This window comes from Acipenser ruthenus, chromosome 8 (genome assembly GCF_902713425.1).
Source record: "Acipenser ruthenus chromosome 8, fAciRut3.2 maternal haplotype, whole genome shotgun sequence".
Taxonomy (NCBI): Eukaryota; Metazoa; Chordata; class Actinopteri; order Acipenseriformes; family Acipenseridae; genus Acipenser; species Acipenser ruthenus.
Genome location: NC_081196.1, coordinates 35,572,047 through 35,595,442, shown reverse-complemented (window position 1 = coordinate 35,595,442; position 23,396 = coordinate 35,572,047). Strand labels below are relative to the sequence as shown.

Here is a 23,396-nt window from a genome sequence, read left to right as displayed (position 1 = left end):
AGAAAGCAGGGTACAATCACCGAACGATGTAGGCTGATCAAAGAAAGATTTATTTATTTATTTTTAAACAAAACGCTGTTGCGTATGAGTTAGCTCAGCCTTCAGTTGCCAAGTTTCTGATTCCTGGGAAGTGGCAAGCCTACTTCCAGCAATTAATTGCAAGGTAACTCACAAAAACTCGAAGAAGGAGCTCTAATGGCCTTTCATAAGCTTTCACAAATGTGTTTAGACAAAGAGAATGAGATGTGATACCTTTTATTGGACTAACTAAACAAAAATGTATCATAAGCTTTCAACAAAGGTCTCGTCTTCAGGTGACCTTTGAGGTCTTGAAAGCGTGTGATTATTTTTTGTTTAGTTAGTCCAATAAAAAGGTATCACATCTCCTCTTTGTCTACCATCTCTGGACTAATACGGCTACCATTTAATCTATCAACGACTAATATGTTTAAACCCGTAGTTTTAAAATAAGACGCTCTGCACTTGTGTTAACTTAAGTACCGCCTGTGCTTCTGGATATGTCAGTGATTTAAACACACCCATGTTTGGGCAAAATGCACCCTTTTATCACTTTCTTTTTATCTACAAGCCAAGTCTGTGATAGACGGTCTCACTCCAGTTTTCTTTTACCATCCTCACAGGTTTTTGTTGTCTTCCGGGGTTATCTGTTTCATCTCGCGATAGTGCCCCTCTTCCCGGTCGCCATATTGTAATCTGGTTGATGTTGGTTCGGGGCCTTAAGGGATTCAGGAACCGGTATAAAGTTCCGAGCCGAACCGGAAAGATTCAACAACAGAGCAGAGCCGCCGCGGCACCGGGGGAAACCCACCCTCTTGTGAACTGCCTGCGGGCGACATCGAGCCATGCCAGGCGGGAGAGAGTGAGCAGACGGTAAGAAACAAGGCTACTTTTGACAGAGTAGGAAATGCATTGTACTAGGGGGGGTACAGTGATTATCTGCGCCTTTTTAGACATCAGCATTACATTGCACAGTACTGTTTTCTCACTGCTGGGTCCATGGTGGGTGTACGAGTCGCTGCTTTTTGGTAGTTGTATTGTTGTTGCTATTGTCGTTAGGGGTCTGTGGTTATCCAGAGCTGCATAATGTTTACTATCATCCACATTACAAGTGACAGCAGTTTTTTTTCTTGAGGGAGGCGACTTGTATTATTTACATGATTTGTCTACCTGGGTATAAATCCGACACCACTGCACTATCTGGCTTCTAAATAAGACCCACCTTTGTCTAAATAAGTATACCACGGGCGGTGATCGTAGTGGTGTAGCTAGCTCAACATTGCACAACCGAGTCCAAACTGTGAAAGCTATTAGTGTACTAGTCGTTGACATAAACCATGATGCAAATGTATCTTATTACGTGGGCAGCTTGTCTTATTTTCAATGGGCAGATACACTAGCAAACTACATTAGAATTACCCAGGCCACATTGTGTCTGTAGCTGACATGTAAAATAGCCTGCCTTTCGATGAACGATTGACAAACTTACTTAGTTACTAATGATGGGACAGCTAATAGTAATACGTTTAAGTACAGTGTGTAGGAATAATACCTGTGTGATGAATTTAAAGGCGTTTCAGATGTTGAAGTCTTGGATGTTGGGCCTGTCTTTTAGTACACTCCACTGATGCACCAAGATAGTCTGCATACAGTGTCAATAACTTGCATTGTGGTATGTGAAAGTGTCATTTTTAAGTGGATTGCAATAGTAAGGATGGCTTTAATTTGATTAGGTAAACAGTTCTTTACCTGTGCAGCCAGTTTTAGTTAGTGTTGCAGAGTACTGTTGGAGCAGATTTTTAAATTATTGTAGGGGTATTTCTTGAATGTGGGTGCTTGCAGAATGGTCTGGGAAGATTGAAATACAATGCAGAATGCGATGCATTATAATTTTTATTGGTAAACCTTTCTGATTGTATTATTTATATTCAGAGTGGGATGGTAGAGTAAAACTGACTAAAGTGATCATTTGGTTGTCATTTGACAACTGCTAGGGTTGTTCACAAAAGTATCAGTTTTTCCTTTGCCTAATTTAAAATCTTATTTCAGTAGCCTTACTTGCGTAAAATATCTTTTAGCTTTCGTGGGGCTGTATGTATATCGTACCAGAGATGCCCTTTAATTATTTTACTAATTGTATTTCCTGTTGAATTGTTTCATAATAAATAATACACTCATCAAAGTGTTGAGCTTGTGGTACAAGGGTTACTGTAGCAATTCCTTTGTTTCCATGGTGCTCAGTGGTGCAGCACCCCCAGTATTTCATTGGCTGTTGTGGGTAGTCTCCAGCAGGAGCTAGCTAGTTGGCCATAGTGCTAACTGTGATCCCCAGGGTAATGATTTTTTTTTTTTTTAACATGAATATCAAGTGCAATGTCTTTGTCTCATCACAACCAATGCACTCCCACCTGACTGTAGGTTTTGTCATTGGATAAATAAATAGTGTGTTCTTGCATACCTGCGCTGCAGTGTTGCTAAATAGGATTAAGTTAAGTTATCATCATGAGCGCCAGTAGTCTTGGTATTAGCCATTTTATCAAAACCTATAACCTTTTGATCTGTGCTAATCATGCCTGTTTTGCAATATTGTTATGTTAATCTGTTCCAAGATTAATGGGGACAAAAATAAATTGGCTGATTAATCATATATTCCAGCTGTTTCTGCATTAACCCAAGTCTGTGTTACTCTAATTATAAAGCTGTTCAGTGTGTGACCTGTAATCGGCTTGAGTATCTTACCATCTTGTCTTGCATCATTCTAAACATGTATGTCTTGCACTTGTACTGTACACATTTTTTGCTAGACAAATAGCATCATACATGTTTTTAAAGGTGCAGTACTGTAGATTTTTGCAATACTTATTTGTACATGTAATAGGAGTTATATGTAAGTATATCCACACATCAAAAATTACTTTATCTTTTTCAATTACCAATTTTTTTACTGAATGGCCATTTTTCGGTCTATTAACATTAGTATTGCGCTTCCATTACATGCCTGATAAATCTATATTCCCGTTAACTGCATTGGGTGTAAAGCCCACGTCTTTTTTGAAAATGCACAAATGATCTGTTCTTGATAATTGCATATTCTATTTAAATGGCAACTGGGTTAGACAGTTTACAGTAATCTTAACTTGCTAGAACTGCTGTTAATGAGACATCAGTGTTTGCTGCATGCATGCTGAACCCAGCAGCTCTGTAGAAAGCTGGCACAGACATGCTTGGTTACTGGAGTAGGGAATACATAATACCCAATATTGGCCAGCATTGCTGTCAGGATTTTGCCTGGAAAGAGTGCTGATGCTGAGAGATCCTTCAGCCATTTGATGGTATTAAAGTTGACACTAAAAATAAGAAATAGGTTTCGAAAGGGTATTATGTGTTATCTTTCTAACAATAATTATCAAATAGTCAGTTGCATTTTGCACACTCCATACAGGGCATTACAGCATGTATTGCAATTAGTGCTGGGACAAATATTCAAACTGATATTTTTTGACGTGTTCGGATACAAAAATCAGATGTTCGTATTCGCTACAGATGCAAAAATACCTTGCACTTATTTACCATCGCACCAGAATTTGCGCAACAGTTTCAAAAAATGGCAAATGAAAATGTGATATGTGAATCCCCTGTATTTATTTTGGGAATAAACAAACAACGTTTAACTTGAACTGCTATTTGGCATTTTGTTTTGTAGTTAATTCACTGGGGTAAAGTAAGTCCTACACAACTTATTCTTTACTCCTGGGATATGTTTCTATTTTAACATGTATCATATTGTAAGTTCTTGCTGTAAAATAAAGGCACACACACAGGGGCCACGGCCACGCCCCCTGCCCTTACTGCTATGCTGTCTGCCTGTGTTCAGAGCAATATAATGGCTTTTATTACTTTTTGAAAAACGAATGAATAGCCAAACGGATATTTAAATTGAGCAAATATCCGAACATTTAAAATCCTGTGTTCGTCCCAGCACTAATTGCAATTACTATAAATTACTAGTTTCCACCAACAGTATTTCTGTTTCTGTTTTATTTAAAGAACACTAGGAAAAGTTTGGTTTGTAGCAATTAATTTTACAAGGCAGGCAATAACACTTTTTGGAGCTGAGTATTTAATAGTGATTACAACTGGCATAATTAGGATCTCCCTCCATGTTTTATATACTTGTCAAAATAAAGCCAACCTATTTATACACATCAGGTACCATACCTAAATGTACTTGGATTGGGCACATGTTCCATTTCACTTTCATGTGATTTGATGTATAACCTCTGTGTAAGTTTTGGAACAGTGGTATTCCAGTCAGATTAATACAGAACTGGAGGAACTGATTAAAGAAGCAGTGTGATAGGTAGCATAGAGCCCATTTTAGTGTGCACTTTTGATTGGCCACAAAGTTTCTCTGAAAAGCATTGTTGCTACATCCCTGGGCCAACTGTGTAGCACTGTTTTGAGGAATAAATATCTAATACATAGGCCCTGAAAACTGTATCACACAGTGCACTATGTTCACAGTTATAATAATTGTCCTGATTTATTCACTAATCTGTACAATTTTAATTCTCATATGAGATAAAAAGTTCTCAAAAAAACTTCTAAGCTTTCATCCTAGTGTTGTTCGTGGCCCTCCTGCTTTTCCACTCAAGTTTATCTGCAGTAGCTCTTCAGGTACAGCACTGCATTTCTCTAAATATCACTGTCCTTGCAGTGCATTCCTCTGGTGTTGTGTGTATATAGTACATGCAGTGTGGGCAATATAAGAGGCTCTCTGATGTGTGTGTTGTGTTTTTTTTTTTTAAATCTCAGGTGCCCATTATAGAGCAGCCCTTGCCTATGTAGAACAGTATGCAAATTCCCCTCTGCTGTCTGTGTTGGACAGCGTTACCTTTTTAGAGTAAATATTTAACTCTGAGTCGCTTGTCCCATTTGAGATGTTTTTTTTAATTGCAATAAAAACTTATTTTACAAAATGTAACAGTATCCTTCACTTTTACCTGCAACCTGATAAAGCTGCCATATTGTGGTCATGGTACTCTGGTTTCTGAACGATAAAGAACCAAGCTTTGAGATACTGGCTTCACATTTCGTACAGTTATGTTTTATTTTTGATTGTGGGTGCAAGAAAAAGCAACCCGTTCTTGAAAGTAATTCTGTAAAGCTGCCATCGTTCCACTGAGATCTCATATCGGTGATCATTTGAGATGTTGACTTCCTATTTGCTGGCTACATTTATGGTTGACCTTGGGTCCCCCATATGGCACATTGAGATCATGTGACTTTTCTTTTTAAGTTTCTGCATGATTCACATATTGATATAAAGCTGGGTCATTCCAGCTCATGTGGAACAGCCGTGGTTGACCTCTTGCGTCAATGTATAATTTTTTTGTTGGAAAGCTCTTGAAACTTGCTTTTAAGTCGATAAAAATCTAATCTGACTAGGTCACCCCTCACATAGGGAAAAATGAGGTCAAAGGTCATCAAAATCAGCGTTTTTACCACCTTTCAGATACTGTGTTGCATAGCTGTTTTGCATGCGGGCAGCACCTGTCCTGCCAGCGGTTTTTGGGTCATCAACCACAAATGGAGGAAACAACTTCCAGAAATTTTATCGACTTGAGCTGTAATGAGGAAAGTTCCAGTCGCTACCACGTTTTTATCCTGAGGCCGTTTCAGTCACATTCCATCAGGCGCCGACACTTCTTGGTAGTTTTTTTTTAACCTTTATATCGTAAAATGTAGTGCTTCTTAAAAGTAACCAAACCCATCAAAATAATTGGGGAAATAACAAAAATGTGTATCCTCTGCACATAAGATTTTCAGCTATTCAGTTGTGTTTGTGTGTTCTGTAAGCACTTTAAGATTTCTTTTTAATAATTAAACATTCTGCTGTTCAAAGGAAACAAAAAACTCAAAAGCAAATTTATTTATTTATTTATTTATTTAATTTTTTTTAGTAATCAGCCATTTTTGATTATAACCAGTTTTTCTCCCAATTTGAAATGTCCAATTGCATTTTTATGCTCAGCTCACCGCTACCACCCCTGCGATGACTCAGAAGCAGCGAAGACGAACACACGCTGTTCTCCGAAGTGTGTGCCGTCAGCCGACCGCTTCTTTTCACTCTACAGACCCGCCATGCAGCCAACCCAGAGCTAAAGCATCGGAGGACAACGCAACTTACAGGCAAGCCCGCAGACTCTCGGCCAGTCTACAGGGGTCGCTGGTGCGCGGTGAGCTGAGGACACCCTGGCCGACCTAAGCCCTTCCCTCCCCGGGTGGTGCTCGGCGCTCAGCCAGTTGTTCACCGCCCCCTGGGAACTCCCGTCCACAGTCGGCAGTGGAATAGCCTGGACTAAACCGATGGCCTCCAGGCTATAGGGCGCATCCTGCACCCCACGCGGAGCGCCTTTAGTGGATGCGCCACTCGGGAGCCCCCTATTAAAAGCAAATTTTGATCATTTTTCTTAGTGCCTGAGAGAACATTCTGCTTCAAGCTGAACTCTGGTTTTGGGTTAACAGCAGCCAGGCTTTTGCACTGTTTGCATGGGCTGCAGAAAGAGTTACTGCTGTTGTGAAGTGAACAATGGCACAATATGTTTATTGTGTGCTATCTTTATTTTTCAATAGTCCTAAATTTAGAAATCCTAAAAAACTTTTCAGTGACAAATGTTTTGACTACTGTAGAAGTCTTTCTCAGTGTCTTTAGTGAGAGAGACTTCTAGTCAAAATGTTTGTCATTAAATTGATTACGTTTCTTTTGGTATGCCTAAAAATCAGGGTTGCCATTGCGTGCAGGCAGTACTGCTGCAAAACCATTGCACCTCTATGCTAATACCCAAATCCCCTTTATCTGTGTTTTGAAGAAAGATGGCTATTTCAGACAAGCTGTATCTGAACAAATAATACAAAAAATAATTGGGTGAAAAATAAACTTCAGCTAGACAGTTGGAGATGACATTCTTTTAAAGTCCAAAACCAGAGTGGCCCGTCTGTTAAAAGCAGGGCGAGTCATACAGAGCAGGTTCTCGTCTGTGCGGAGTCGCCGGTTTTCACTTGGGATTCCAAGCATTGGCGCCTGTGGGTTAGAGAGGCAAAACCAGCAGGGACTGCTCCTCATCGTATAACCCTGCTTAACACTGGTAACTTGAGGAGTCTGAACTTTACAGTGTAAGCTTAGGTTTCATTAGCATATTTAAAAATGAAAATCACTCGAATTCTCAGTTCAGGATGCCTCACACTTGAGTTCACTGTTCTTAATAGAATCCCCATGGACACAAATGGACCAGATAAGGATTTTTTGAAACGGTATCCCTTCTGTCTGGAGTTTTCAGTTTGGGTGCACAGAATTAAGACAGTATTTGGGAATCTCTTTGGAAGCACTTGTATTTGCTTTCTATTCAACAAAGTTATTACAAACAATACAAAATAATCTGCACTGTAAATGTTTATCACATTACCATTTACTTCCCATTTCAGCATAATTGTGTGTGCCATTTAAATGTAATACTTTTATTACCTACTAAAAGCAGGGTGAGTCATACAGCGCAGGTTCCATTTCAAACACCGAAAACAAATTCAACCAGCCGCTATTGCTGTTACTAAAAATAAAACAGAAAGCATAAAAGTATGAGTATTGTGATTTATTATGTATGTTTACCGGAGCATTTATACGTCTAAACATTTTAGAAACCGTGTGCGTCACTGATTTAGTATTTAATTGTACGACAAGTTGAAAACAACAAAGTTAATGAGCAGCACAGAGTGCTCTCCAGAGGCAGAATCATCACCCGTGCTTCACCCACCCGTTATCGATGTGGAAAACCACTCAATCAAAATCACGTATGTGTATAGGTGAGTCGTCCTGTGTACCCCCAGTTGAAAACCCCTGGACTAGATCAAGAAAAGGGTCTATGGATTGTTAAAAGCCATTGCCACGCCACTGCCATCTGCTGTAGTGCATTCCTACCATAACTTAAGTTTATTTAATAGATTTTGTTGTTGCAAGTTCAAAGCATCATGCTTCGGGGTCTACTTAAATCGCGGTAAATTTACGTATTTTTCACGGATATGTTGCGGAATAAAATTAGGATTTCGCGGACATCTTTAAACATTAAATGAACCTAAGTAGACAGTATTTCAGAACACTATAAAGCCTAAAAATAGTGGTACTTGCTTCCTTACTAAAACAGAGTGCTGGCATTTGTTAAAGGCAAGTATGCAGCATCCCCCTGCAGTTGACTTGCCCATACATTGAGACTGCATGTTCTGCATCCACTGAATTGGTTGGAAGTTAAGGCAAAGCTTTGCCAAGTTATACAGATGTGGAAATCGATTAGAAACAGCCCAAAAACTCGTTTACCCAAGGGCATCTGGCATACTTTAATAAAGTCAATGTATGCAGCACGTTCGTTGTCATGTTATTTGTCCCATTCAATAATTTATTTTATTAGTACCGAGTCAAAACAAAGAAGACGTGGCTATTCGGGTCTAAAATTCCAACTGTAACAGCAGGTTGAAGCGAGGTGGCTGTGCTGGATCGTTTTAGTACTGATTTAACTTGCAGACAGGAATACTTCTTGTCTGGGCTGACTTTCCAGTTTGGTTTCTGAAAGCTGTTTATTTTACATTCTGTTCAGTAGCCTCTGTAGTAGCCGTTTGTTTAATGTGTGATTCTGAAGCTAAATAATGATCGATCATATTTTCTCCAAATACACATTAAGATATGGAAAACAATTACCTCAGTCTGCATGTAGTTTATTTGGGAAATATCTTGAAACGATCATCAGCCGAAATATAGTTTGCTTTCTTTGTCGTCCATTTCTTCTATTTTACCCCCAATGCTGAAAACTAGATTTTAGCAACCTAAATCAAAACAATGCAGCACCAGCTTTGTCCCGCCCCCTCCTGCACAGTACCGGTCACATAAAAGCAGTAAAGATAGGCTGATTAAAATGTTGTCATTTGAATAGTAAACAAGAACATTAACTGCTTTGGAGAATTTATTTTGTAAATGTTACTTGTGGACATTTTTTGTTTGTTTTTTGCTTAAGTGCAATGCACACGGGACGGCGAAGGAATAAAAATGGGCTATCTACAGAAGGAAGAAACGTAGTTTACGTCGCTTGCGTTGTGCAGTAGTTCATTTAAACAAGTTTTTTTTTTTTTTTTTCCTCTCCATACTTGTTTGTATGCATTGGCCCCTAAGAGGTGAATTTCGCGGTGACCCCTCAATTTCCTGATTTCCGCGAAATCGCGAATTAGGTAGGTCCCTAATCATGCTGTACAAAGGCTATATACAATATACAGTACATTTCTGTATCTTTGATGGGAAGACCCGAAGCACAACTGGTGTAAAACAAATAACTAGTCAAAACTGGTTTATGACTAGGGAAATGTGAATGTGAAATATCAAAACATTATGTCAAATGATATTGCAGGAATATGTACAGTACAACAAACTAGAAAGTTAGGGGAAGTAATGTGTTGGGTTTTAAATCCCACAGCCTGTACGTGTACCAGCCGAGGCCACAGGGGTGATTTTAAACTTCTGAGTTTTTAAAAGTCACCAGGATGCGATGACTGAAACAGAATATGATCTGCAGAGAAGATGCACACTGGTTCTAAGTGAGTAACGACTAATACACAATGAGTGAGGAGAGATGAACACAGAGGGCTGATAGTCCCTACAAGTAGTTTATCTATCTTTGTTGTTGAAGAGCCATTGTGTTTTCTATTTATTCCATGCCTAATAACCATTTACTTATGATGATAGATTTCATTAAGCCATTTCTTTCTTTCTAGTGGATTAAGCGTTTCCAGTGCTGTGGGGAGCTCTGAATTCAAAGCTTGGTGGAGCTACTGCAAGCAGGTGCTTGAAATATGAACAATACCCTTTTGAACACCCACATACGTAGTATAAAAAGCTAAGCAAAACAAGAATATATTAATTAAGATAACTGATATTTCATCCCATAGCAAGTTTCTCTAAGGCAAAGGATAACCCTTGCTTCGACAGTGATAGATGGTCGGGACCCTCACCCTAGAAATCTAAATGATTATGTGATGTTTATAGAACGCCCTCATGTAGTCTTCCAACAGATGGACTTGGTGTGCATTATCTCTTTCTTTATTACACACTTGGGCTCTGTTTTGTACCCGTTAATGCTGCCACCAATCCATTCCCTCCAGATGTGCTGAAATAAGAGCTCGACCCCTCCATCTCTCGAGACCGGAAGAATCCCAATAGATAAGGGCCGCATGTTGGCAAGCATCTTACTGCTGCCTAAACTCCTTAAAACACACTGGACATTAAAGTAGTTCTAGGACAAATACTCATATTCAAACACACATTGCTTGAAATGTATTGCAAAAATGTTTGCATCCATTCATATAACAGAATATCAAAAAGATGTAATGCAAAGGAAAGCAATGCATAAATGAGCTCTGAAATAAATACCATACATCTGCTGTACCAAAGTGTGTTCCTCTCCGCTCTTTAAGTAATTTTATTGGGATAACAGGTTTGTTTTATGCAATATAGCCAGCAGTACATTTAACATCTTATTAAAATATGTCCAATGTAGTGTTGTAAATATTCTTGTTAAAATATGCCAATTACGGAAGTTAATACTGTATACATAAATATAAAAAAATAATTAACATGAACTTGTAAAAAGCAAATGTAATAATGCATGTACTGTATCACTGACTGATACTGTATAATAGACCGATAAATCTAATTTCTCTATCAGTTCAGTGGGCTGAGCAAAGCAATGTGCATTGAGCCAGCACTTTATATAGTCTGAGGAAAAGTGGTAGAAGGAAGGTACGTGTAGGACCCCGGATAATGTGGAGTCTGTATCCTGTAGGTTAAGATGGGTTGAAACGAGAGGGAAAATTGCAGTTCTACCATTTAAAAGTGAGCTAAAGAACTACATTTTCACCACAATGCCTCCTGCAGGCATGATGAACTGATTAACAAGACAATCAGTTAATTAGAGACAGCTGTGGGTAATTGATGGAACCAGGGCAGGTATAAAAGGGCACGCAAACAAACCTAGAGTTGGTTGTGCTGCAGGAAGGACCTGTGTGGACCCGAGTCCATGAAGGAAGTTTTTTGTTTGTTTTATATTTTCTTTGTGTTCTTAAAGACACTCCATGTCTACAACGTCTTTACTTTGTGCCCCGTTGAAACTCTGAAAGGTGGCTGCAGGACTCCCTTGTCTTGGTAACGAGCTGCACATTTGTAAAAAATGTTGTAGACAGGATGGAGCTTGCTAGATTGTAAAAACCAGAGATAGCTGGTGTGTGGTTTAAGAGGCGCTTGTTTAGGCCTATTTGTAGATGCTGCACTGTAGAGCTAATTCTGTGCAACACCTTGAGTGACAAACTTGTGCACATAACCAGATAACAGATCAATGTAATTTAAAATTTTTAGGTTTATTCAAAGTATCATCGGTACCTCTTTATTGAATTTGGGATATGGAAAGATTTCAAGTCCACCACCATACTGTACCTTTGCTGTAAGACGAATGGTCTGATTGCAGCAAGACCACTGGAGCGAGGTTTAACTGCAACACAACGGAATAAGCAGCTTCAGACACTTTTCATCTAAAGCATTGTCTAACTGCATATTCAAAACTGAAGTACAAGCAAGTTCCCTAAAAAGATGAGATATGCTGTATAAATGCTTTTTAAAACCTTGGTAGGCATACTTTAAACTGGTAGCATATTAATTATAAACAGTATTGTTGTACTCGGTAGAAACCCACTCGACTTCTAGTTGAAATGTTTGTCTTGTTGCATTTTTTGTGTCTCATGATCGAATATTTAAATCTATGGATACACCCAATACCGCCTCTTTACAAATAAACAGTGTTTCCATTTTTAGCTCAGAATGCTGCAGAGGATTGTGACATCTGATATGAGTCAATCAATAAACCAAACACTGAATGCAGATAGTGAGCAGGCTGTGTCAGCCGGTGGAGCACAGGGAATTACACTGCACTGGATTAACTGGGGAACCCCAGATGTACAATAGGGGTGTAGATTCATTGTGTATCAATGAATCGTGATACTTTCTTAACATTTGTTGTATCGCACTAGATATATGTATTGTTTGTATCCTCACAAAAGACCAAAAACATATCTCCTTGTAGTTGTGGTACTTGTTGCAGTACTTATTTGGGAAAGGGGTGCTAGTTAATCTAATAGCTGATGATTGCAATAGGCAAGGTAGGGGACGCAAATAATGCAACCAGCCGCACCCCCAATACCCAATGTGGCACATCAATCAACAAGACTTAAGATTGCGGGCTGGCACCTCCTGCAACTCTCATTGGTGGTGGGAGCTACCTAATTAGTGTAAAATGTGAAGGACTCTGAAAGGCAGGTTTTAAATCTCGCACTGCAGTTTTGAACTAGAAAGTTTCCTTTTTGTAGGAGTTTCTTTTATTTGAGTAGCATTAAACAATGGTAGTTAAGGTAAAGGACTGAATTACAGAACAATAAGAAATTCATACTTCCTGGTATGAGTCCATTGGATTGCATTGTGTGTGTGTCAGGTGATCCAGCATGTGCAGAAAACGGGGCACAACCGCTCATACTGTATGTGCTGTTTCAAGCTACTGTAGTTTTATGTAAGTTTACTGAAAAGCAATTAACAAAACCGTAAACATATTTTCAAGAACCAAGTTTAAACTGCCACCACACAGGCTTCCCTTGAGAAATAATTGCTGTTTACATTTCGGTTACAGCAAATGGCTGTTGCAGGCTGCTTTGCAGAGAAGTACTTGTGCAGCAGTGTGGAGTAGTGGTTAGGGCTCTGGACTCTTGACCGGAGGGTTGTGGGTTCAATCCCCAGTGGGGGACACTGCTGTTGTACCCTTGAGCAAGGTACTTTACCTAGATTGCTCCAGTAAAAACCCAACTGTATAAATGGGTAATTGTATGTAAAATAATGTGATATCTGTATAATGTGAAATAATGTATAATGTGATATCTTGTAACAATTGTAAGTCGCCCTGGATAAGGGCGTCTGCTAAGAAATAAATAATAATAATAATAATAATAATAATAATAATAATAATAATAATAATAAGTGATTTGGAGGTTTATTTGTGCAGTTAACATCAGAGGTACTGTAGTATAAAAAGGGGTTCAAATTCTGTTCAGGTTAACTCACCTTGTAGTTTACAATTCAAGACTCCCAGAGGGAGTGTGTGGAAGGCCTGTGTTTATGTTAATATTGCTGTATCATGAGGGTGATTTTGATACCCAGTTTACACCTTGCAAAACTTGCAATAATCCTGTAGTATCCAGAAGTTACTGCCAAGCTTTGTAGAGAAGTGTTATTCACCTGAGTAGTCTTGCTCCTGCAACTTCATCATCTCTTATAAAATAGACATGAGTTATCTGAGCACACTTTGCAAGGGTTGTTGCAAGTTGCCTAAACAGATGCTACTACTGTTGCATAAACGGGTAAAGCTTCTGTGCTGAATTTATTAGCTAGTCTATAGAGTGTCTCAAACCTTTCAGTTTGTAGCTTGTAGTGGCCTATCCTGCTGGAAAACATGGACCCGTGTGTCTTGGGTTGGACCGGATTGAACACTATATTGAGTTGCGCCACTTTCACTTGACCTCCTGTGTACGGTTGTGTGTTTTGCTAAAATCCTTTTTTAGGCTTTCTTGCTGACTACTTTCCACACATAAGCTGTTAAAAAACCTAATAGGTAGGGCTGTATTTTACGGGGGGGGGGGGGGGGGGGTGCCTGGTTGCATAGAATGGTTGGTTGTCCTTTTGATCTTTATGGAATTTTGCTTTTGTGGATTCTATTGCTATGGGGTGTGTGTGTGTGTGTGTGTGGGGTTGTGTGTTTTTTTTTTTTTTTTTTTGTTATACAGAAAAGTGTTTGCTTAAAAAAAACTAATGTAAAGAGTCAGGGACCCTCAATGGGAATACACGCCCTGGGTTAAGTGTAAAGAACAGCAAGCACCCAATATCAAAGTGTGTGTGTGTTTTATATGCAGGGATTCATTGGTTTTCAAGGGTCAATAATATTCCAACAGGTTGTGGGGATTTTTCATTGGGAGTTGCGCCAAAATGTTTGTTTGATTTATTGAAATCCCTGTCTGAACTTGATATTTTCCAAGACTGACTTTCACAAAGAAATGCTTAGCCTAGCTCATCATTGTGTCTACAAATGAACATAAAATAAACAAAGGTTCCTATTGAAACTAAAGTTGCAACACATGGGACAAAAAGACCTTTAAACCGTAGTAGATAATAATAGCATCCACTAATAAAATTGTTTTCTAGGATCTCATATGACCCTTAATCCACACATACTTTCCCACATGCGAGAGTGCATATCTGGTTATTTAATGACCTGTTCGAGCATGCCAAATAAAAAGACCTTAGATAGTGTTACACACCAGGGTAAATAAACAAAATCCACAGTTAAGTGTGTATGCTGTGTACAGTGTATAACACACTGCTATGTTAATTGGGCAGAATTGCTCCCTTGTTTCAAATATACAGTTTTGTATAGATTGAACAGTCAGAGTCTAAACTACAATTTAGAGCAATTTTTTCATAGATTACAAACATGTAAAACTCCAACACAATCCCTCCCACTTCCTTCAGGCTAATTCCTTGGTGGGATTTCAGTCAGAAGCACCATTTCCTACAGCAGTGTTCTTAATTCCGCTGCTTATGTGACAAAGTTCTAAGAAAACGTAAATGCTTTAGATAGTGATGGCTAAAGCAGATAAAACGGTGTCCCTAAACCCTTTTAGATAAGCTACAGATTCAGTGATTTTCAAACAAAGATAAGGTTTCTATCTGGACCACGGGAAAGTGCCAGCTGTCTAGACCACGCAAAGCTGTTAACTATGATTTCGGTGTATTTTATTTCGGGTGCAACGAGTGTGAATTCTTTTGCATGTTGGTCTCCCCACAGTAAAACTGTGTAGCAGCACAGGCATGGTGATTCATCCATCACAGAAACCGCCTGTCAGCTGATAGTCTGGAATCAGGAGACCGAGGAGTGACTGCTTTTAAGGAAACAGTTTCAAAATAGCTGCATGCTGTTCCTCTTTAGAGAATATTGGGGAGCTACTGTACTTAGAAATAAAAACAGAATGTTTTTATCACTGTACCCTAAACAGAGATGAGGTGCCCAAAGTCAGATTTTTTTTATATGTAATTACACACATACTAAGTGCCAATGATTAATTTGGGGCGGCTAAACTAACTTTTTGTCTGTGATGAGCTCCACAATTTTGTCTTTGTTAGCGAAGTTATGAAATAAAGAACCAGCACTAGCTAGCATGGCACTCTTGATATATTCATCATCTGATAAGGGTTGGCCATGCTTTGCAATGCAATGAAATAATTTGAAGCTTGCAACCACCAAATATTGGTGTGTGGTGTGTGTGTTGTGTGGTTTTTTTTTGTTTGTTTGTGTTTTTTTTTTTGTTTTTTTTTTTTTTTTTTACACAGTCTGGTTTTCATACTTCCTCACTGCCCTTTCAAGGAATTCGTTCATTTCACTCATTAAGATCTGCAATATGTTTGTGGTTGGTGTCGCAATGGCGTTTTACACTTGAGGTTCGATTAAACAACACTTTTATTACAAGTAACACACAACGCTTTCCCTTTACAGTCAATCATTCCAAATGTCCAACCCTCCTGGAAGGATCTACCACTGTCTGACTGAAGTTTTAGCTTTTTTGATAGTGATCATTTTCTTAAACATCATCTCACTTTTCAGTTAACAGACAATTTATTATTATTTTTTTTCCCCCCAAAAGCACGGTGAAACAAATGGTCTTGCTATCTTCTCCAGGACAGGTCTCTATACAACAGCAGCGTGCAGCATGAACAGCTGTCCCACTATTTTAAATATTTGCTGGGTGCCATACCTAACAAAAAATGGCCACAGTTAATAGTGCACACCACATTTTGCCCCCCTCTTATCATAACTGCCAGGCCAAACATACACTCTCTCGCTGTCTTCAACCCCGTCCCACTCCTCTTTCCCTTTTATACTTCTCAGGTCACTTAATGCTGATCTCACCTCACCTACCATAATTTCCACTCGTCCTTGAGAACAATCATCAGCGTGGCTGTGGTAGAAGGCAGGACTACTAAGTTGTGGACCAGTGGGAACCTGCATTATAAATATGCAGTTTCTTTCCATCCCGCACTCAATTTTTGCTCACTGATTTATATTGTAAATTTACAGACATAAAAAAGCAATAGTGATAGTGCACCTCACAGGGACGCATCCCTCTTATTTTGGACAATGAGAATCTTTAATCCTTATTCCAAAAGTTATTGTATTTCTTGCTCTTATTGTATTACTTGTATTGTAACACTTTGTAATGTATTTGCTTACGATTGTAAGTCGCCCTGGATAAGGGCGTCTGCTAAGAAATAAATAATAATAATAATAATTATTCAAGTAAGATCAATCAATCAATTTTATATAGCGGCTTTCATAGTGTAACACCATCTCAAAGCACTTCTCAGCATAGTAAAAGTATAACGGCATCATACAATAAATATACTATAGCTTTCTAAACTACAGTAAAATACATATCACATTTCATCACGCATTAAGTTTGAGAATTCTAATGCTGATCTACAGTAAACAAATCACATTGCTTTAAGTTTAAGAATTAATGTTTAACTACAGTAAAAGAAACAATCGCAATGCCTCGTACAATAAATATAAGAAGTTTGCTCATTTGGCACGCTGCATCAGTAACACAGGCCATAATTGTTTTGTTTGCAGTTGCACACAGTGGCAGCCATTACAGGTGTACTGTCATTTTTTTTCAAACTATGCTATATTTACTTACATAAAACATATCTACAGCTAAAACTATTTAAAGAGTTTAGTAGCAGATAATAATATAGTTTGTATGTCAAATCAAACTGACTGGCTTTCCAAAGTGCCACTCGGCTCTTAGGGGGTGGGCAAAAAAAAAAAGCATATAGCTGCTCACTAGGCATGCCAACAAATACGACTCTCCGTGCCACTCTGCCCTAGAATGTAACTTAATTGATAACTGTTATGAACAAAAGTCAAATGCACTTCTCTCAACTCTCCTTAGATGAGTTGTTTCACAATTGGTTAGAATCGGAGGCAGTATTCAGAACACTGAATTTGGAAACCCACAAAAAATCAACAGTGAAATGACACATTTTTAAATATGACAAACATAATTTAGCTCTAACTTGCTGAAGAATAAAAGTGCACCAATATTGTATCTGTTTTTTAGACTGACTCGGCATGGAATGGGTGGCAGGCAGTATGTCGTAATTAGAAAGAGCAGATAAGTTTGTTATGCTACATTAAGGCAGATCTCTACTGTATGTGGACTGATCTGTTACTGTAAATCCTCTCTGAATGTGTCTAATACTGGGCAGTACCTGGTTGGATTTGGCAGACGTTCTCCTGGTATAAGCTGGGTCCCTTGATTACTCTGGAAGTCTGAAAACATGCCATAGTTTACTTAAGCGTTGCTGTGGATCAACAGTGCTGCACTGATGGCGATGGCTTCTTTCAGTATGAAAATACACCCATCCACCATGTCAGAAGTGGGGTGGATGGTTTCAGGAGAACAAAAGAGACTTCAGGCACCTCCCAAGGCCCTACATTCCCAGGATCTTAATCTAATTGAACATGTTTGGGAGGAACTTGAATGACTAATTCGTTATCACAATCCTCTTTGTACCTTTTTACACTTAATTGCATGAAACATTATTGAATGACTGGATTAACATCTCTCGGAACACCTTGTGGAGGCTATGCTTTTTTTAAAGATTTTTTTTTCAGTACAGTAATTGCAAGATGGAAAAACAGATATTTCAGTTTACTCAAGCCAGATGTGCCCCATATATATATATATATATATATATATATATATATATATATATATATATATATATTATATATATATATATATATATATATATATATATATATATATAAAATATATGCCCTAGAGGTCACTTGTTTTTACTAATCAGTGATGTCACTTTTGAAGAATCGACCATGCATGTTCAGTCCTTTTCTTCAGTGATAACTGAACCGTATTGATTGTGTTTTATCCTGTTGGTGAGCTTGGCAGAAGGGTAGGTAGGGTGTTTTTTTTAAAAGAATGTTTCAGTGATTTGAGGGTGTCACCATTTAGTGTGGTGTGTGTTTGTTTTTTTAAACAAACAAAAGTTCAAGGTCTTGTTGATTCCACAGAATTTACTTTTGGAATTTCCAAACCTACAGAATCACCAAAATGTTTTTGGTTTGATATTTAATTCTCGTGTCTTTCCCTGAGATCAGTTGACTTGCATTCGCTAAATGTATAACACAGCTTGTGAAAGACGGGCACCTGCTCTTTTGAAAATAACTTGGTATGCATTTCAGAGGCAATCAGAAAACAAAAAACAGTTCCGTGTGTGGTGTTCCAGCTCGGAATGACCTGGCACGTTGCAAAGCTGCTGTGGAGGCTAAGAAACAAGCTTCTAGGACCATAGGTCACACGTTTTTAGCCATTTCCACATTGATGTCCTGTAAATTGAGGTGTGAATGCCTTCTCCACAGCAAAAGAGTATGTTGTGTATGATGGTAAAACTGTGTGTGTGTGTGTGTGTGTGTGTGTGTGTGTGTGTGTGTTTTTTTTTTTTTGTGTGTGTGTTATGGAGAATTCATTCTCAGCTTTGGTAATAGAACTATCCATGACACATTGATTTCAAAGCCATGGTTCTCTGGTAAGCACATGTAAGGAAATAGTTTTAACAATCATGGCAAAGCTATTCTGTGGATGGGTATGTTGATTTTTTTTTTTTTTTAGTGACCTGTCGGGTGCTAATTTGTTTGAGGGGAAAAAATGTATTTTTATTTATTTATTTTTAAACCGTAAAATGGCAAACCTTGGCGCTGATTTCCAGCTGCCTTAGATTTTTGCAGGTGAATATGGGTCATTTTCATCTTGCTAATAGTTTATTATGTTTACAGCAGCTGTAGGTGATGTACTGTATACTTGGTGTGTTTTGTTCATTTTGGTATTAAGCAGTATAGTTGTGTAAAGGTTACAAGTAAAAGGAACTATTGGTATAGCTCTTGTATGGTCATTGTTCATACCATGATTGAGTTAATGGGTTTAAAAGCATTTTGTACTTTTTATTCTGTCAAGCAGCTGCCTCAGCAAGGCTTTTACTGAGTTTTGGAAAATCATCACATCCATTGAAAACAGGATTTCTAAAGTGTCGGAGCGTCTTTCCCAGCAGGCTCTTTCCATGTGGGATTCAGAACCCTTTTCATGTTCCTCCAATTTTACATACCCTCGGGGTGGATGTTTCATTCGTCGGCACCTGCCTGAGGGGAGTGGTTCTCTGGTGTTTAAATTGGGGTCCAGCCTTGGAGTTCACAATAGGGCTGCTACGATAAAATCGAAAAACGATTTTTCGATCAATTAGATTCCTCATTTATATACATCGATTTGTAAACTTAAAAAAAAACAAAAAAACACACTGCCTAGAATCCTGGCAAACAGTCTGTAAATAAATTGTGCACGTTGAAGAACACTGACTGTATATAGTTTGCGTTTCTTCGGAATTTCAAAATTAACTTTTACATAATGAATATTTAACAATATTCAATAACATAAAAAAAAAATAATCAGTGATGTTTAACGCAATTAGAGTAACGATCAGCTTGACCTATAGTGGGTATGCATGTTGTGGTAAGTATATTATTATTATTATTATTATTATTATTATTATTATTATTATTATTATTATTATTATTATTATGTTTTAGGCAGGGATTTCTGCATTGTGTGTTTCACAGATAGTGAAGGTGGTATAGTATTAACAGGATGCAATGCATGATGCTACAGCTGTTGCTTTTTCTCCTGACGTTACCAAGGCGTTATTACCCCTTACATTCAATTGTGCACAATTTGCTCTGCTTGGTTTCACTTCACTCTCTCTTATCTTTTAATTGGAATTTCTTAAGACAACTTTGTCAGTGTATTTCCAGGGAGGAAAGTGATTGTTCCCTGTTTTGAAATACTGTACAACAAGAAAAAATAACTCCAATTTCACTTGTCAAAGATTTGACAAGGCCCCACTAAGTGCAGTACAGTATTTGTTGCTTTTAAAAAAAAAAAAATTAAAAAGAAACAATTAAATCCACATTGGAATGACCTACAGTATGTTGCAGAGGTTTAACAAGTTTGTGTGTGGACATCAAAAGCATCATTTTAGGCATAAAAAGGGAAAATCGCTCTGAAGTGAGTGTCGCTGAGCAGAATCAGAATGCTGTCCTGACTTTTACCCCAGCACTGTCAGAAGGCCTGACTTTCAATGTCAACGTAGTGCTTAGGCGGATGTACTGTAATCCAACATAGTAAATGGCAGATGTATAGATTCGCGTATCAGTTGCATGCATGCAGGAAATTGTTTGCTCTGTTAAACTTGTAAGTGAATTTTCTTGTCAAATGCTGCTGTATTAAAGCTCTAAGGATGTGCTATGGCTGATGAATCTGCAGACATAGATTTAAAACATATGCTGATGTAACGGGCAGTGTTGTGTGATGCGCTGCCATTATGCATTCTGTCCTCTGTCGGTGAGACGAGGTTCAAAGCTCTATGACCTCAAATGCAGACAAGCCCAGTTCTTGCATAGTGGTTAAAATATGCTGTACTGTATGGTGGTTGCCGGTTCACAACCACGTACATTCTGTTCATGGTACTAGTGGGATGCACCACCTTTATGTTCAAGTCTCATATGCTCTTGGGGTATGCTTGTAAACAATATGGGATGCTTCCATTACAAATGAATGTTTAAATAATCGAAAGACTAGGAATTCCATAGACTTTCATTCATTTTCAGATCCTATTCAGAAAGAAGTTTACTGTACTTAAATGTAATTTTTTTTTTTTTTTCTTTTAAATGAGCACAACAATGTGTACAGGCATATGTGTCCTCAAAGTATGTGTGAAAACAGGATAACCCTTAGGGCACGCAGTTAAGGTTGGTGTTAAAGATAAATTCAGTGGTATTTTTACACAAATATTATTCCATGTTTTGTTGTGCAGACTGTACTGTTATTGCGGTTAGCGAGGAATGTGGAATTGCAAAACCGGTTCAGCCATTCAGTCTTTCGAGGCCATCAAGTTCACTACCATGTAATTGCAGTTCCACAAATGTACAGTAACATGTTTAGGTTGTAGAGATACCCCGGCATTGTCAAGAAGAGAAGTCCTCTCATTCAAAGCCTTGGCTGTCTTTTCCCACCTATTCTCTTTCAAACCTGTGTACTTATGATTAAATCTGGACTTGACAATTTCATTTAGTTTATCTAGCACCTGGTTTTGAGACTCTTGCACTGTCAGTACAGTATGATAACTACTAAAGTGGAAAATGAAATGGCAAGCTTTTTCAGCTTAATGATATTGCAATATTGATTTAAATAAAAATCACATACTTCACACGGATGTCTCAAACAGTCATTTTGAATGAGATGTATTCTTTTTTTAAATCTACTCCACTGTATTAATACATCAAAAATAAGTTTAAATGGCAGATGTATAGCTTCGCTTATCAGTTATGTCATCTGCATGATATACCATATTAGAAATATCAATTGTTTGACCTAATACTGTTCCTCAATTAACTCTTCCCATCCCAAGAGGTAGTTTTCCTATCAAATCAATTTAAAGAAAAAAGGGAGTAGTGTGCTTGTAGGAAAGAACAGCACAATAAAAAAATGCACTTGCTTGTTTCGTCCTCCCTGTATAACATCCAGGGTTAAGGGTCAATTCCTGTTTTTAAATATCCAGTTCCTTTTGAAGGGATTGATATTTTAGACATCATTGTGATTGTTGAACTGCTTTAATTTGAAGCCATTTTAATTGACTAACAGTGGCTTCAATTTAATTAATTTGGAAGAAGCTAATTTTAGCAGAATACTGCTACTTGCAACTTTTGAGCAATAGTGTGTTGGAATTAATTAAAAGAGAATGGAAATGGGAATTAAATCATTTGAATGCACCGTGAACTACAGCAGTTACTGTGTAGGCAAATGTCTGTCTAGGCAATGTTTTTTACTGTATGGTGAGTTCTGTACTCGCGCCTAGTGAGAATTCAACAAGTTTAATAGTTAAAATGAACAGTGAAGTCAGAAGAATGTTTGTTTAACCTTGCTTTTATAATGTTAATAGAGGGCATGTTTGCTTAAGAAGATTATAGCTTTCAGCTTAGCCACTACTAGCTCCTCAACTCTGAATTAGGCATGTGTCACATTGTATATGTTGAGATTCTTCTTCTTTCTCATTTTATTAATTCATTAAAGCTGAAATAAATGCATATTTAAGTGTAAATCTGTCTCCAAATAAATCTTTGTAGCTCATTGAACCAAATTTGAAGGGTGCTCTCAGTGAAATGCAGAGTGAATGAGTGAGTTCTGGGTTATGCCAGACCACAGAATATATTTCCAGATACTTGCCAGTGTCAAACGTCATGGCACGTCTTCATTCATATTTGTGCATTGTGAGAAGTGTTACCTGAAAAAATCCCTGAATACAGTGGTATCGTAGAAGTTTGGTCCATTCCAAATACAGTCAGGTGTAACTGATTTAAAGTGGTTGTAGCCAACAACAAAATTCCATAAATCTTCCCTGAGATGCACTTCCATTCACAATATAGGTCTTCTAAATCTGCATTTTTGTTTTAAAAACATGAAATCTCAGGTATTATAAAAGGTTAAAAGGTCTACTTGCAGTGTAAGCTTTGCTTCCAGGTTGTCTTTGGTCATTTCACCTGGGGAGGGAAATTGTCCCCACCCTTTCAAAGCTTTCTGTTTTTTCCTGTTCTGAGCAACAAGTTGCTTGCCCTATTAACACACTTTAAAGCAGATAAACAAATGGAAATTATTTTGCTTCCTGCAAACACTTTTAAGGTCCTGGTAAAACCTTGAACGACACTGTCAAGCTTATCTTCTTGGCTGTTATGATTAATGCTTAAGAGTTTTTAGGTTTGACCATTTCTCTCTCCTGTCTTGTTTTAGAAAATGCAAGAAGGGTCGGAGGACTGTAGCCATTGGCAGGCCCATTGACTCCCACCCCCTGTAAGTGGTCCGGAAAAACCAGCGGTCCTGGAATGGCGCAGGGTAGCCAACAGCTTGACATCCAGATCCTGCATGACCTCAAACATCGCTTCCCCGAGATCCCTGAGGGAGTGGTGTCTCAGTGCATGCTCCAGGTACTAACCACAAGAGGGCACCTCAGAACTGCCTTGTTCAACGAAGGGGACCACACAATAGGGCCTACCAAACCGTACAAAAACCTGTACTGG

At 38.3% G+C, this 23,396-nt stretch overlaps 1 protein-coding gene across 2 annotated transcripts in view; it reads left to right on the top strand.

Moving 5' to 3' along the window:
* Window positions 1-610: 610 nt before the first annotated feature.
* tab3 (TGF-beta activated kinase 1 (MAP3K7) binding protein 3) overlaps window positions 611-23,396 on the top strand; it is a 51,796-nt gene continuing 29,010 nt past the window's right edge. The window contains exons 1-2 of one of the 2 annotated variants that reach the window (XM_034012442.3): window positions 613-891; window positions 23,110-23,303. In XM_034012442.3, coding sequence (XP_033868333.3) covers window positions 23,202-23,303 — 102 coding nt within the window. In that variant the 5' untranslated portion in view covers window positions 613-891; window positions 23,110-23,201. Of the gene's footprint in view, window positions 892-23,109; window positions 23,304-23,396 lie in introns of both variants that reach the window. The other variant, XM_059028871.1, reaches the window with a different exon arrangement.